This window comes from Equus caballus, chromosome 16, assembly GCF_041296265.1.
Source record: "Equus caballus isolate H_3958 breed thoroughbred chromosome 16, TB-T2T, whole genome shotgun sequence".
NCBI classification, from domain to species: domain Eukaryota; kingdom Metazoa; phylum Chordata; class Mammalia; order Perissodactyla; family Equidae; genus Equus; species Equus caballus.
The window spans coordinates 77,330,605-77,343,289 of NC_091699.1; the positions used below are offsets into that span (position 1 = coordinate 77,330,605).

The 12,685-nt window shown below is 37.3% G+C and overlaps 1 protein-coding gene across 8 annotated transcripts in view; it reads left to right on the top strand.

Moving 5' to 3' along the window:
* Positions 1-12,685, top strand: part of HACL1 (2-hydroxyacyl-CoA lyase 1) — a 33,318-nt gene that overhangs the window by 735 nt on the left and 19,898 nt on the right. For 4 of the 8 annotated variants that reach the window (XM_005600919.4, XM_001494981.4, XM_070238119.1 and 1 more), the window contains exons 3-8: positions 3,935-3,975; positions 4,584-4,664; positions 5,993-6,065; positions 8,498-8,575; positions 9,403-9,497; positions 11,082-11,194. In XM_005600919.4, coding sequence (XP_005600976.1) covers positions 3,935-3,975; positions 4,584-4,664; positions 5,993-6,065; positions 8,498-8,575; positions 9,403-9,497; positions 11,082-11,194 — 481 coding nt within the window. The remainder of the gene's footprint in view (positions 1-3,934; positions 3,976-4,583; positions 4,665-5,992; positions 6,066-8,497; positions 8,576-9,402; positions 9,498-11,081; positions 11,195-12,685) is intronic. The other 4 variants (XM_070238121.1, XM_070238123.1, XM_070238122.1 and 1 more) reach the window with 1 other exon arrangement.

Consider the following 12,685-nt stretch of genomic DNA (forward strand, 5'->3'; position numbering starts at 1 on the left):
CAGTATCCCAATACTTTACACGTACCAATCACGACAAACTTATGAGGCAAGAACTATTGTTAATCCTAGTCAATCCTAATTGCTAATCCTACAAAGGGAGGCACAGAGAGGTTAAGTATCTTGCCCGAGGTGACAGCTGGTATTGGTGGAGCCAGGATTTGAACCCAGGTATTCTGGGTCTGGAGTCCATGCTCTTAACACTATACAGCATTATGCTCTGCCAAGTGTGGAGTTTAAGAATTGGTGAGGACAGTTTCCCAATCTATATCTGGGCCCCTTGTCCGTCCCTCTCATATGTGTGATGTGTCTGTGTATTGTTTGTCTGGCCTGACTTTCCTATTAGGGTGTGAGCTCTAGGAGGGCAGGGATATTATTTCTTCTTGACACATCTGTATCCCCACTGCCTAGGTAGTGCCTGCACGTGGTAGGTGCTCAGGGAGTACCTGGGAGATGAATGGGTGAAGGCCAAGTCTCATGTTATGTAGTAGGCAGCCCTGCAAGGTGATGGGTATCCCAAATGGTAAAGCCACAACTGGAACTCAGATGTCCTAAATCCCACTCCAGTGCTTGCTCCGACATATCCTGCTGACACCTTTCTTAGAGACTTATGGGGAAGCTTGAGAAAGGGAGATAGAACATTTTGTCCATCCAGTCTTGGTTCCTCCTCTGTCAACCCAGCCTCCTCCTTCTCTCAGCAATGCTAGCTTAGCAGACCAAGAATCCACTCCTGCAGTGCCATATCCTGTCAGTCCATCTAAAGCTACCTGTTCCTGCTTTCCACCCTGATGTTGCACCCTGAGGCTCTTCCCTTCTTACTCAGCCAGCTGCTTTGACCTTAAGTGGTGCCCTTCCTCTGCCGTCAGATGTGAGCTCCTGGAGGGCAAGAATTGTGGTGCATTTGTGTGTTACATAACCTGTGGGAGATACAATGAAGGCATGAGGTTTAGTCTTGACCTTGAGGTTAATCATAGTCTGGGAAGGTGAGGGCAAGACACACTGAAAATTTATCTAGTATAATAGCTCTGAATCGATCTATGTGTAAGGAACAGTATATATAAAGGGTGACTAGTTCTCTTTGTGTGGGACAGAGAAGATTACCTGTAGAGGCAAAGTTTGTTCGTGCTGTTTCATCAAGGTAGCTTAAAGGCATGTTGGACTGTAATACTGGATAGGTATGTCAAGGGGAGTTGGTAGAAAGTCTATAGCTGGAAAAGGAGTGTGGACTTTTTTCAATAAGCCTTGGGTGAAAGGTTTTTCTAAATAGGTGGGAGACGTAATTAGCTATGTACTTTCGAAACATGGTTTTCATGGTAGTATAAACTATGGCTCAGAAGGGCAGCTTGAAGTTTTATTTCAGTCCCTATAAGCTTAGTTGAGGGCCTCCTTCAGTCCCAGGTGCTTTGTTGGGTACTGGCTATGGAGATGAATGATATGCACTTGCTGTCTTTGAGGGGCTTATAACCTGTGGAGACAGACACTAACAGACAATTTTATTGTAATACAGTGAGTGCTGTGATAGAGATATATCCAGGGTGCTATGGAAGCCCAGAAAAAGATACCTAGATCAGCCTGAGACTTCAGAGAAGGTTTCCTGGAGGAGATGATGCCTGAGTTGTCTTAAAGGATGAGTAGGTGTTAGCCAACTAGGAAAGAGAGGACAGGCTCTTCTGGAGATGATTGCTAGGTTTGGACTTGTTGACTGACTAGGTGGCTCATGGTGCCACTGACTTAGATTGGGAATACAGAGGGAGGAGTCAGTTTGGAGGGACAAGGTAATGAGTTCACATTTGATCTGAGTGAGTCGGAGATACCTGTAGGACATTCCCAGTGCATGTGCCCCTCAGTCAACCTGACTCTTTGGAGTAGTCAAAGGAAGCCGTAACTAGTGCCCGAACTGAGGGTAATGACGGGATGATTGAAAGAGAATGTGAGAACAAAGAAGCCATCCAAGAGGCAGAAGAGGACTTGGCTCCAAGTGCCTGTTTGTACTGAGGAGAAAGGTGTAGTTGGTTGTGACTTGACCATCTCTCATCGGATCCGTAGAGTAATCAAGACGTATATTGACCAGTTTTCCAGGAAGGAGGCATACTGTGAGGAATTTCACTGTTTTGGAGAGCTTACTGTGTGCAGGCACTATTCTGAGTGTTTATGTGTATTAACTGATTTCGTCCTCACAGCAGTTATGTTCATTCTGTAGATGAGGAAGCCAAGGTACAGAGTAACTTCCCCAAATTACACATAGAAAGTAGGGGAGCTGAGATTTGAGTCAAAACAGTTTGGGTCGAGTCTGCTCTCTTAAGTACTGCAAACACTGTTCTGACTGTGAGTGGAGGTAATTTGGTAGAGAAGTAGATTTTTTATGATCATGAAACCAGTTCCTTTTCAACTTTGGGCATCTATTACCAGAGGAATGTAATTTTTAATATATATTGTTTGGTATTTTGCATTCTGCAACAATATTTCTTACCCTGCTTTAGTAAGTGGGCAATGTTCCTGTACCCAAATAAGTGTTCTTGTTGTAGCAGATATTTTGTTTTATGCATTGTATTTCTTAGGAGTTGTCTTGTTATTGTCCTATGTGAATTTGGCCTTATGTGCAAAGGGAAAAGAGATAAGGGCCAATAGAGAAGAGCAACACAGAGAATGTACAGAGCCTTTGTGCAGCTTCTTAGTGGCCATATGGTAGTGGTGCCAGGTAAGAGTATGATTCATAAAAATTTATTTTTAATTTTTGACACTTATATTCTTAACATGGATTTACTTAAGTTCAGTATACCACATGTAAAGTTGAATGGAGGTTAAAAAGTACCCAATTTATTATTATTTCCCAAAAAATGAGAAGAAATAATACTGGAAAAATGATGTCCCAGACTAAGAAGAAGGATTTATCTGAGACGGCTTTTAGCATTTTTCCAGGTTATCTTGTGTTTAATTTAGCACCTCCCTTTTCTTCCTGTTATGAGCTGAAGTGCAGTTTAAAAGTGAAAAATAACCACATGCAGGCCATAAAGGACCTCTCCACAAATCTCCAAGGATTGAAAACATACAGTATATACAGCCTGACTATGTGGAAATAAACTGGAATTCAATAACAGAAAGATAACTAGAAAATCCCAAAATATTTGAAAATTACTCAATTGATGCTTTGTAAATATATGAAAAGATTAATAAAATCAATAAACTTCCAGATAGACTGAATGTTCAAGAATAAAAGAGGAAAAATACAAATTACCAATAGCAGGAATGAAAAAGGAGACATCACTGTGGACCCTAATTAACCAATGGGTTGAAGAAGAAATCACTGTAGAAAACATTTTGAATTGAATGATAGTGGAAAGATAAGATATCAACCTTGTAAGCTATAGCTAAAGCAGATCTTAGAGGAAATAGTTTTAAGTGAATCTATTAGGAAAGAAGATAAAAAACCAATACTCTGAACTTACATTTAAGAAGCCAAAAAAAGAAACCAGGTTTAAACCCAAAATGAAAGGAGTAAAATAATAAATACAAGAGCAGAAATCTGTGAAATAGAAAACAAGTCAACAATAGAGAAAAAATTAACAAAGACAAAAATTGGTTCTTTGAAAAGATTAATAAATTTAAGTCTGTAGCAACACCGATGAAGAATAAAAGAGAAAAAGTGCAAATTGCCAATATTAGGAATAAGAAAGAGAACGTTCCTGTTGATCCTGTAGATATTTAAGCAATTGTAAGAGGATATTATGAATAAACTAGATAATACGGACAAATTCCTTGAAAATCTAACTAGATTAGACACTAAACCATTATTTGAAATTTACAGGTAGAAAAGTACTTGATAAAATGGAAAGCATTTCAATTCCTCCTTTACCATTAAGTTCTGGTCTCTAACTTAATTGTAGATTATTATACACTGACCCCAATATGCTTAAGTCTTGGTGTTTTTTCTTTGTAGGCTTGTTATGCTGCTTCCGTGGTTGGATATCTGACAGACCGGTAAACTAAAGTCAACATTTTATTTCAGTTTCTTTTAAAGGCTGTCTTAAACAGAGGTTCTTAAGAAATTACTTTATAAGTGTAAAACAGCAAACTGATTTATACGGAGATACCTTTTCCTTCAGTGCTTTAAGCATAGAAAGTCACCTAGGGTAAAGCATTCAAGCTCATTAAAAAAACTTGGGGCAGAACCCAACTTTTCAGAGTTACTTTCTATCAAAGACCAATTGACATGTTTATTTGTTGAGAAATTTTTAAAAAACACTCCCCCCAACACACAAAAATGTATTCAGCAGTCAAAAATTTGCTTCTATGTGTAGTCAACTTGATTTAGCCCAAATATAATAAGAGCGAGCTATAAAGAGGTTAGTGAAATACAATGGAAAGATGATAAGTACCTTATTTCTTGCAGGAAGACTGATAGAATCTTTCTCTGGTTTATTTTTCTAATTAAAAAAATTCTAATAATTGTTTTAGCAATTGTAGTAAAGACCTGTATGTCCTTCCTTTGAAGTCCAAGAAGATGGCCATGTTGCACCCTAAGGTGATGTGAATCAAGGATTACATTTGACCTGCTTTTAATAAAATAAATTCTGTTTTGCTTTTAGGCCAGGAGTATGCCTTGTTACCTCTGGCCCAGGTCTCATCAATGCCTTGAGTGGTATGGCAAATGCAAACATGAACTGCTGGTAATTCGATTGTTATTATTGAAAACGTTTTCTTAAACATGTCAGTGTGTGAGGGCCGGCTCCATGGAGTGGTTAAGTTTGTGTGCTCTGCTGCGGCAGCCCAGGGTTTCACCAGTTCGGATCCTGGGCGCGGACATGGCACCGCTCATCAAGCCATGTTGAGGGGGTGTCCCATGTAGCACAACCAGAAGGACCTGCAACTAGAATATACAGCTATGTACTAGGGGGCTTTGAGGAGAAGAAGAAGAGAAAAAAAAGAAAAGAAGGTTGGCAATAGATGTTAGCTCAAGTGCCAATCTTAAAAAACAAAAAAGTCAGTGCATGATTTTACCTAGTGGAGCAACACTGATCTGGGGTGGGAAGACTTGGAATCAAGTGCTTTGAGGGGATGGCTTAGTAAAAAGTTAAATTAAGAAGACTATTAGAAAGAAAATAAAAAACAATTAACTAGCGATAAAAACTCAACATTTTGGAATATATACGTATATATTACCTGTATCTATATATGTATGTGAATGTGTGTATAGTTCTCTTTAAGTGAAGAATTATTTTTTAAAGATCCCAGCTCAGTATGCAAGAATGTATTTAATTCTTCACCTTGTCTTGTGTAATTAGCAAGACAGCTGAAATTCCTGTATTTATTGAGTTTGCTTTATAAGTGGCTTTGAGCTTGACCTTAACTCCCTCTTGGGTGCTTTACCAATAAGGTCATGTTGAGGGGGTTGTGTTTTAATCAGTTCATAAAGTATTGAATCTTCCTAGTGGAAGGAAATAGTTTTCTTTCTTGACATGTGTTTCTTAAACTTTCTTCCTTCCTAGTCTTTCTCTTTCTTACCTACTTTAGAGTCTGATACTTTTTGAGTAACTTTAGCTTTTTTTTTCTCCTTGAAGGATGAGAATTTTATTGTTGAGGAATTTCTCTCATTCTGCCATTTCCAAATAGACTCACTTAGGAAAGTGTGAAAGAATTTTCTCCTCCTCTAATCCCAAGAATAATAGTAAGGGCATAAAAATTCATTTTACATCACCACACCTAAAGGTTTAGCATCAGCATCCCAAAGGGGCAGGGAGGAGAGGGGCAGGGAGGAGAGGGGCATGGAGGAAAAACATTTATTCTAAAGTTTAGATTTTTCTGAAATTGAGGAAGGGTTCTCGACATCGGGTTGTTTCCTAAATCTTTGTAAATCTACACTTTTGAAGGGAAAACGTAATTCATTCCTTCTCTCTTTTAACATCCGTTGAGAGTTTATTAATCATTGGGTACTCCGCTGAGTATTTTTCATGTCGATCTCGTTTGTAACTCTCCTTTAAAAAAATGAATATTTCAGGCCCTTGCTTGTAATCGGTGGTTCCTGTGAAAGAAGTCAGGAAACAATGGGAGCCTTCCAGGAGCTTCCTCAGGTACCCAACACTAAGATTTTTCCTCCAGAGTTTAGTTGCATAATTACACACCATTAGATTTGTGAAGATGAAATTAAAACACCTGTCTGCAAAATAAACAAAATAAAATGGAGGTGCCTGAGGTAATTTAAAGGTAATTTTCCTAAACTACAAGACTATCTCAGTGTGGATATTAAGAAAGCGTAGGCTCTGGTTAAGAGCAATCTTCCAAGAAATACATCTTTTTGACAGGCTTTTAAACTCAGTAAGTTCTTCAAAGGGTTGAGAAAGTGCAGAAATAAAAAATGGTTTGAGACTATGCCTCTCAGACTGTGGGGAAGTAAAAAGTATATAAAAATTTTTTAAAATTTGGAAGAATTTGTCAACAAAATGCTATGGTTTTAAGAATAGTTACAGAAAGCACATAAGTGAGAATGAGAGTTTAACACTTAGAGTATGAATATATTTGAGCATTTACAGTGCAAAGTTATGAGCAAAGTTAAAACCATTAGGCAAAGTCTGTTGTTAAATCAGAAATCATTGTGAGAACTTCAAAATATAAGCGTAGAATTAATATAAAATACTAGATCTTGGGGGCCAGCCTGGTGGTGCAGCGGTTAAGTTTGCACGTTCCGCTTCGGCGGCCTGGGGTTCACCAGTTGGGATCCTGGGTGGGGGCATGGCACTGCTTGACAAGCCATGCTGTGGCAGGCATCCCACATAGAAAGCAGAGAAAGATGGGCACAGATGTTAGCTCAGGGCCAGTCTTCCTCAGCAAAAAGAGGAGGATTGGCAGCAGATGTTAGCTCAGGGCTAATCTTGCTCAAAAAAAAAACCAAAAACAAAAACACTAGATCTTGGTATAGGTTAATGAAAAAGTTATATTTTTATATTTTTAAAAGGGAATTGAGAGCCAACCCTGATGGCCTAGCAGTTAAAGTTCTGTGCGCTCTGCTTCAGCAGCCCAAATTTGGTTCCCAGGCATGGCACCACACCCCTCATCTGTCAGTAGCCATGCTATGACAGCGGCTCACACAGAAGAACCAGAAGAACTTACAGCTAGACACCACTATATACTGGGGCTTTGGAGGGGAAAAGGCAAGAAAAAAGGAGGAAGATTGGCAACAGATGTTAGCTTAGGGTGAATCTTCCCCTGCAAAAAAAAAACAAAACAAAACCAAAAAACAAAGGAATTGAAGTTTTACTTAGTTAATGGCAGAGAATAACAACAGTTATTTAAAAAATGTTGATATATTTGAAAAATAAGTAGAGAAGATATTTAAAAGGAAATTTAAACTTACTACAAAAACTTTATAGATGGAAAAAAGAAAGCAGAGGATAATATATCCATGGCGAATATTTTTCCCTGAAAGGAAAATAGTAGAATAGTTTATTAGATGAAATTAAAAATTTGAAGAGAAAGATCACAGATTTGATTTAAAATACAAATATCTGTTTCTTGTGGGAATACTTTAAACTACATAACCATGAACAGATTAAAAGGTTAGGGAGTGATCTTAATTCTGTCATGCTTGTGGGACGAGACTACCAACAGTTCCATAGTTTCTGTCACTCCTGTGGAACTAGCATTACCAGTTATTCCATAGATTTCTTATCAAAAATATCAAGAGAAATTTTTTCTATTTAATGCTTCAAAGTACATTATTAAACAGTGAAAAATTAATCCTACTGAATTTACGTAACCCAGACAGCACAGCAACAAAATATATAACAGGGAAACTGGCAGAAATGTTAGAATAGATAATTATTGTAATGAGATGTAAGAGATGAGGTTACGTATTGCTGGCTGTGGAATTTCTGGGTCCAAGGATATCCTCACTTTTAGTAGACATTGTCAACTTCCTTTCCATTTATACTCTCACCAGCAGTTTATGAGAGTGCCTGTTTTCCTGTGTTGTGACAGAGGCTGAATGTTATCTAACTCTTTTATTTTTACCAATCTGAGAAAGGAAAATGGTATCTTGTTTTGATTTGCTCACTGACTCATCCTGAGGCAGAAAGTTGACTGTGCTTTGCATAGGCTTTTAAAAAACAGTCCAGGCTGTCACAGTGGCACAGCGGTTAAGTTTGCACAATCTGCTTCAGCGACCCAGGGTTCACTGTTTCAGATCCCGGGTGCAGACCTGCACACCGCTTCGCAAGGCATGCTGTGGCAGGCATCCCACATATAAAGTAGAGGAAGGTGGGCATGGATGTTAGCTCAGGGCCAGTCTTCCTCAGCAAAAAAAAAAAAGAGGAGAATTGGCGGCAGATGTTAGCTCAGAGCTAATCTTCCTCAAAAGAAAAAAAAAAGAAAAAAAGAAACAGTCCAGGTAATAACATTTTCTCCATCTTTCCTCTAAACATAATAGAAAGTAATGACTTAACATTTTGTCTTTCTTCAGGAGAGTAATATGATTTGTGAGCTGAAATGGTTTTCTCTGTACATCTAGGTGGAAACTTGTAGATTATATAGCAAGTTCTCTGCCCGGCCAAGCAGCATACAAGCTATTCCCTCTATTATTGAAAAGGTACAGTATTTAGTTACAAGCCCTCCAGGTCAACTGGTTTTACTCAGTTGCTCATACCTGTGTTTTTATTCTCAGTGGAATGAGTAACAAGAATATATTCAAGCAGTCAAAAATGATATTGTTAAGGAGATATTTACATTTTAATGTTCATTGTAATTATAAATATTTAATTATAGAAAGAGAAGTTATTTTTGAAAAAGTTTCTTCTCTACTTTAGTTTTTAATTTTTTTTTAGTTGTAGAAAAGTAAAAAATAAAAGATAAAGTGAAACCATGGGTGCTCTTTCTATTACACTTTTGCAAAAGAATTATTTTTGAAAATTAGTGCTAACGCATGAGACCATCTCTTACTTGATCAAACAGCATATTATAACTTAATTTTACTTAGCCAGTATTTATATGTGAGTTACATTTGAGCTGTTTCAGAAGCATGTGTTATAGAAACCATTTGACACATGTGACAAAGTCACAGATTCTGAACTTTGCTAAATCATTAGGATTAGGAAACCGTGAAAGTATGTTGCAAAGACTTGGCAGGCAGAGCCTAGTGAATAATTTCTAAGACTAAGGAGTAATAGAACATGAATTTTAAAGCCCTAAGTGAGTAATTTCTTTCTTATCTCTCCCCTTTTAAAGAAAAATATCTTTTAAAATATATAGATTAATAGAGAACATTTCAATTTTAACTGAAATTGTTTATTTCTGCAACTAAGGATGTCTAGAAAATTTAAATAGTGTCATTTCATAATTTTAAGTTACTTCTGAGTGGAATATGATGATAAAGATTGAGATTCCTAAAATACTTTCTTCTATTTATGATAAACTTAGGCGGTGAGAAGCAGTATGTATGGCCGTCCAGGTGCTTGCTATGTTGACATGCCTGCAGATATCGTGGACCTCAAGGTGAATGTGAGTTCTATAAAGTGAGTAATAGTTATATTGGCGTTCTTTCTGAATTGTGTTATAATGCTTACTTTTTAACAAGAATTTACCTAGCAGCTTATAAGTTAATCTTCTTTTGTTTTTTGATGATTTAGTGATTAAACTGAATCCTGGCCAAAGGGCTTAATTCTCTTAAATAAAATGGTATAATTTACTAAATCAGATACTTAGAGCATCCTGAACTCCTCATTGAAATTATTCTTCCAGTAACCGTAAATAACACATCCTCATTAATGTAGTGTGGGTATTTAGTCTTCATAGTGTAAACCAAGAGATGAGATGAGGGCCAGCCCCATGGCCGAGTGGTTAAGTTCACACGCTCTGCTTTGGCAGCCCAGGGTTTCGCTGGTTCAAATCCTGGGCATGGACATGGCACTACTCATCAAGCCACGCTGAGGCAGCATCCCACATGCCACAACTAGAAGGACCCACAGCTAAAAATACACAGCTATGTACTCGGGGGCTTTGGGAGAAAAAGGAAAAATAAAATCTTAAAAAAGAAAAAACCTGAGCTATTTAAAAAAAAAAAAAAAAGGCACTGCTCACCAAAAGATGAGGTGGCTGTTGAAGGATTCTTAGAACTTAGCATAAAACATTTTAGTCTGTCTCTGATTTTAACATATTGCAACATCAGATGTTACTATGATTTTCCAAGTTCCCTTATTCCTTAAATAAACATTGAGTGAACAATAAGTACAAGAAACGTTTTTCACTATCTAAGTCACCCCTGGTAAGGGTGAGTACTTGGGTTAATGCGTCACCCTGGGTACCATTTAGTACATTCCTGCTGTCGTGGACCAAGTCGTACTCTAGTGACTACAGAGAGAGAAGGGGGCATTTCTACACTCAGTATACCAAGGAGCAGTTTCTACTGGGGAGAGTCAGATAAAAAGGACATCTATTCTGCATAATATCTGTACATGATAATCAAAATAATATTATTGGGAGGGAGGAGGGAGAAATGAGCCTCAGGTAAGTTACCTCTATAAGCCTTCTTTAGAATTTTTGTTAAGATTTGAATGTCCCTTTTTTGTATTATATGTCCAAGTTTTTACAGTATAATGTTTATTAATTACAATAAATGAAATAAAACACTGAGGACTTGGGTCCAGAAATACTTAACTATGACAGATTTAATATTTTACTAATGCATACCCTGGTACTAAAACATTGACTGACCAAGTGAGTAGAATTATAGTTAGGTAGTTAAAAGCATGGACTTGAGAGACAAAATGACCTGGTTCAATCCAGTCTTTGCCACACGCCATTTGGGGACCCTGGCAAGTTACTTACTTTCTGAATTTTCTTTTGCCCAATGGTGAAATGGAGGTAATGGTAATCCTTGAGCTCGTTGTTTAGAAAATTAAATGAGAATGAATGGCACACAGTAGATGTTAAATTTGTTTTTTACTGTTACCATAACAACCACTACTACAATGCAAAGCCATTAACTCAAATTCCCTGTCAATGAAGGAGGCTATAAGGAAACAAAAATAAGAACAAAATAAGAACATAAGCAATTTAAAAGTTGGCCTCTTTTAATTAACAGAACTCTTTATTTCCAGGTACGTGGAGTGCTGCATGCCACCTCCTGTTAGTATGGCAGAAGGCTCTGCTGTGTGTATGGCAGCATCTGTTCTTAGGAATGCCAAGCAGCCCCTTATCATCATCGGGAAAGGTAGCGTTGAATGGAACTCTGAATCTTGCTAGGCTTTTGAAAGAATGATGATTCTGTTTCGAAATTGTCTTCATTATTTATTGACATCTGCTCTAATGTTTGAAATTGGAATAAGAGTTCTCTTCATCCATTTAGCATTGTTTATTAGTTTTGAAATCACAGAATCATTCTAGAATGCCCAGAGATCTTACCCTTTTAAGGGAAAATCATCAGTTACGTTTCTTTGGTCTTATGAGTAAAATGTGTTTTTTCCATTATAAAAGTAATATGTGATCCTTATAAAAAATTTTGGAAAATCCAGAAGATTAGAAAGAAAACTCTTCATCCAAAGATAACCATTTTTAATATGTAGTACTTTTCTATTCCTTTTTGCATGTATATTTTATACATTGTGATCATACTGTATAGATAGTTGTGTATTCTATTTAATTCATTTAACATTATAGCAACTTTTTTTCATGGTCTTAGATTTTTTTCCTAAATCTAAATTTTAATATCTATTCATGTATATACCAAGAGTTTGCTGGTGAATATTTAAATCTTTGACAGTTTTTGTTTGTTTGTTTAGAATACCTGTGATAAACATCTTTGTGCTTAAAGCTTTTTCCATATTTAGTCTATAAGATGGATTTCCAGAAAGAAAATTAAGTTAAAAGGTATCCATATTTTGTTTTTATTTTTATTTATTTACTGGAGGAAGATTAGCCCTGAGCTAACATCCACCACCAATCCTCCTCTTTTTGCTGAGAAAGACTAGCTCTGAGCTAACATCTGTGCCCATCTTCCTCTACTTTATATGTGGGACGCCTGCCACAGCATGGCTTGCCAAGTGGTGTATAGGTCCACATCTGGGATCCAAACCAGCAAACCCCGGGCCACCGAAGCGGAGGGCGCAAACTTAACTGCTGCACCACCGGGCCAGCCCTGGTATTCATATTTTAAGGCTTTTCATACATGTTGTCAGATTGCTTTCTCCCAAGGTATTGTATCAAATTCAGCAATTTAGTATAGTATTATTATATGTTCTAGAACTGAAGGGCTATGAATCACCTATGACCATGCTAGTCAGTTATCAACTAATTAGAAACTAAGTAATAGAAACTAAAAATATTTTTAATGAAGATGGTGGACAAGAGAAAAATATTAAAGTCAGAGCTGAGTTGAGTGCGGCTCTGTAACGTCTTAGCTCTGCGATCTTGGTGAACAACTGCTTTGAGTCTCCGTTACCTCACTTGGAAAATAGAGACATTAACTACCTCAACATTATTGTTATAATTAAATGACAAAGGAAATAGAAAGAGCTCAGTGGATGCTAATTTTCATTCTTCCTTTAACAAGCATTTGATGAGTGCTTATGATAAGGCAGGGATTATAGAAAATATTTGGGAGGTATACAGAGACATAGTGGTCCCTAACTGTAGGGGGATAGACCGGGTGACAAATAAGTGCGGTATCCTCTTAAGTGGTGTGTATAGAATAGTGGGGTGGGTT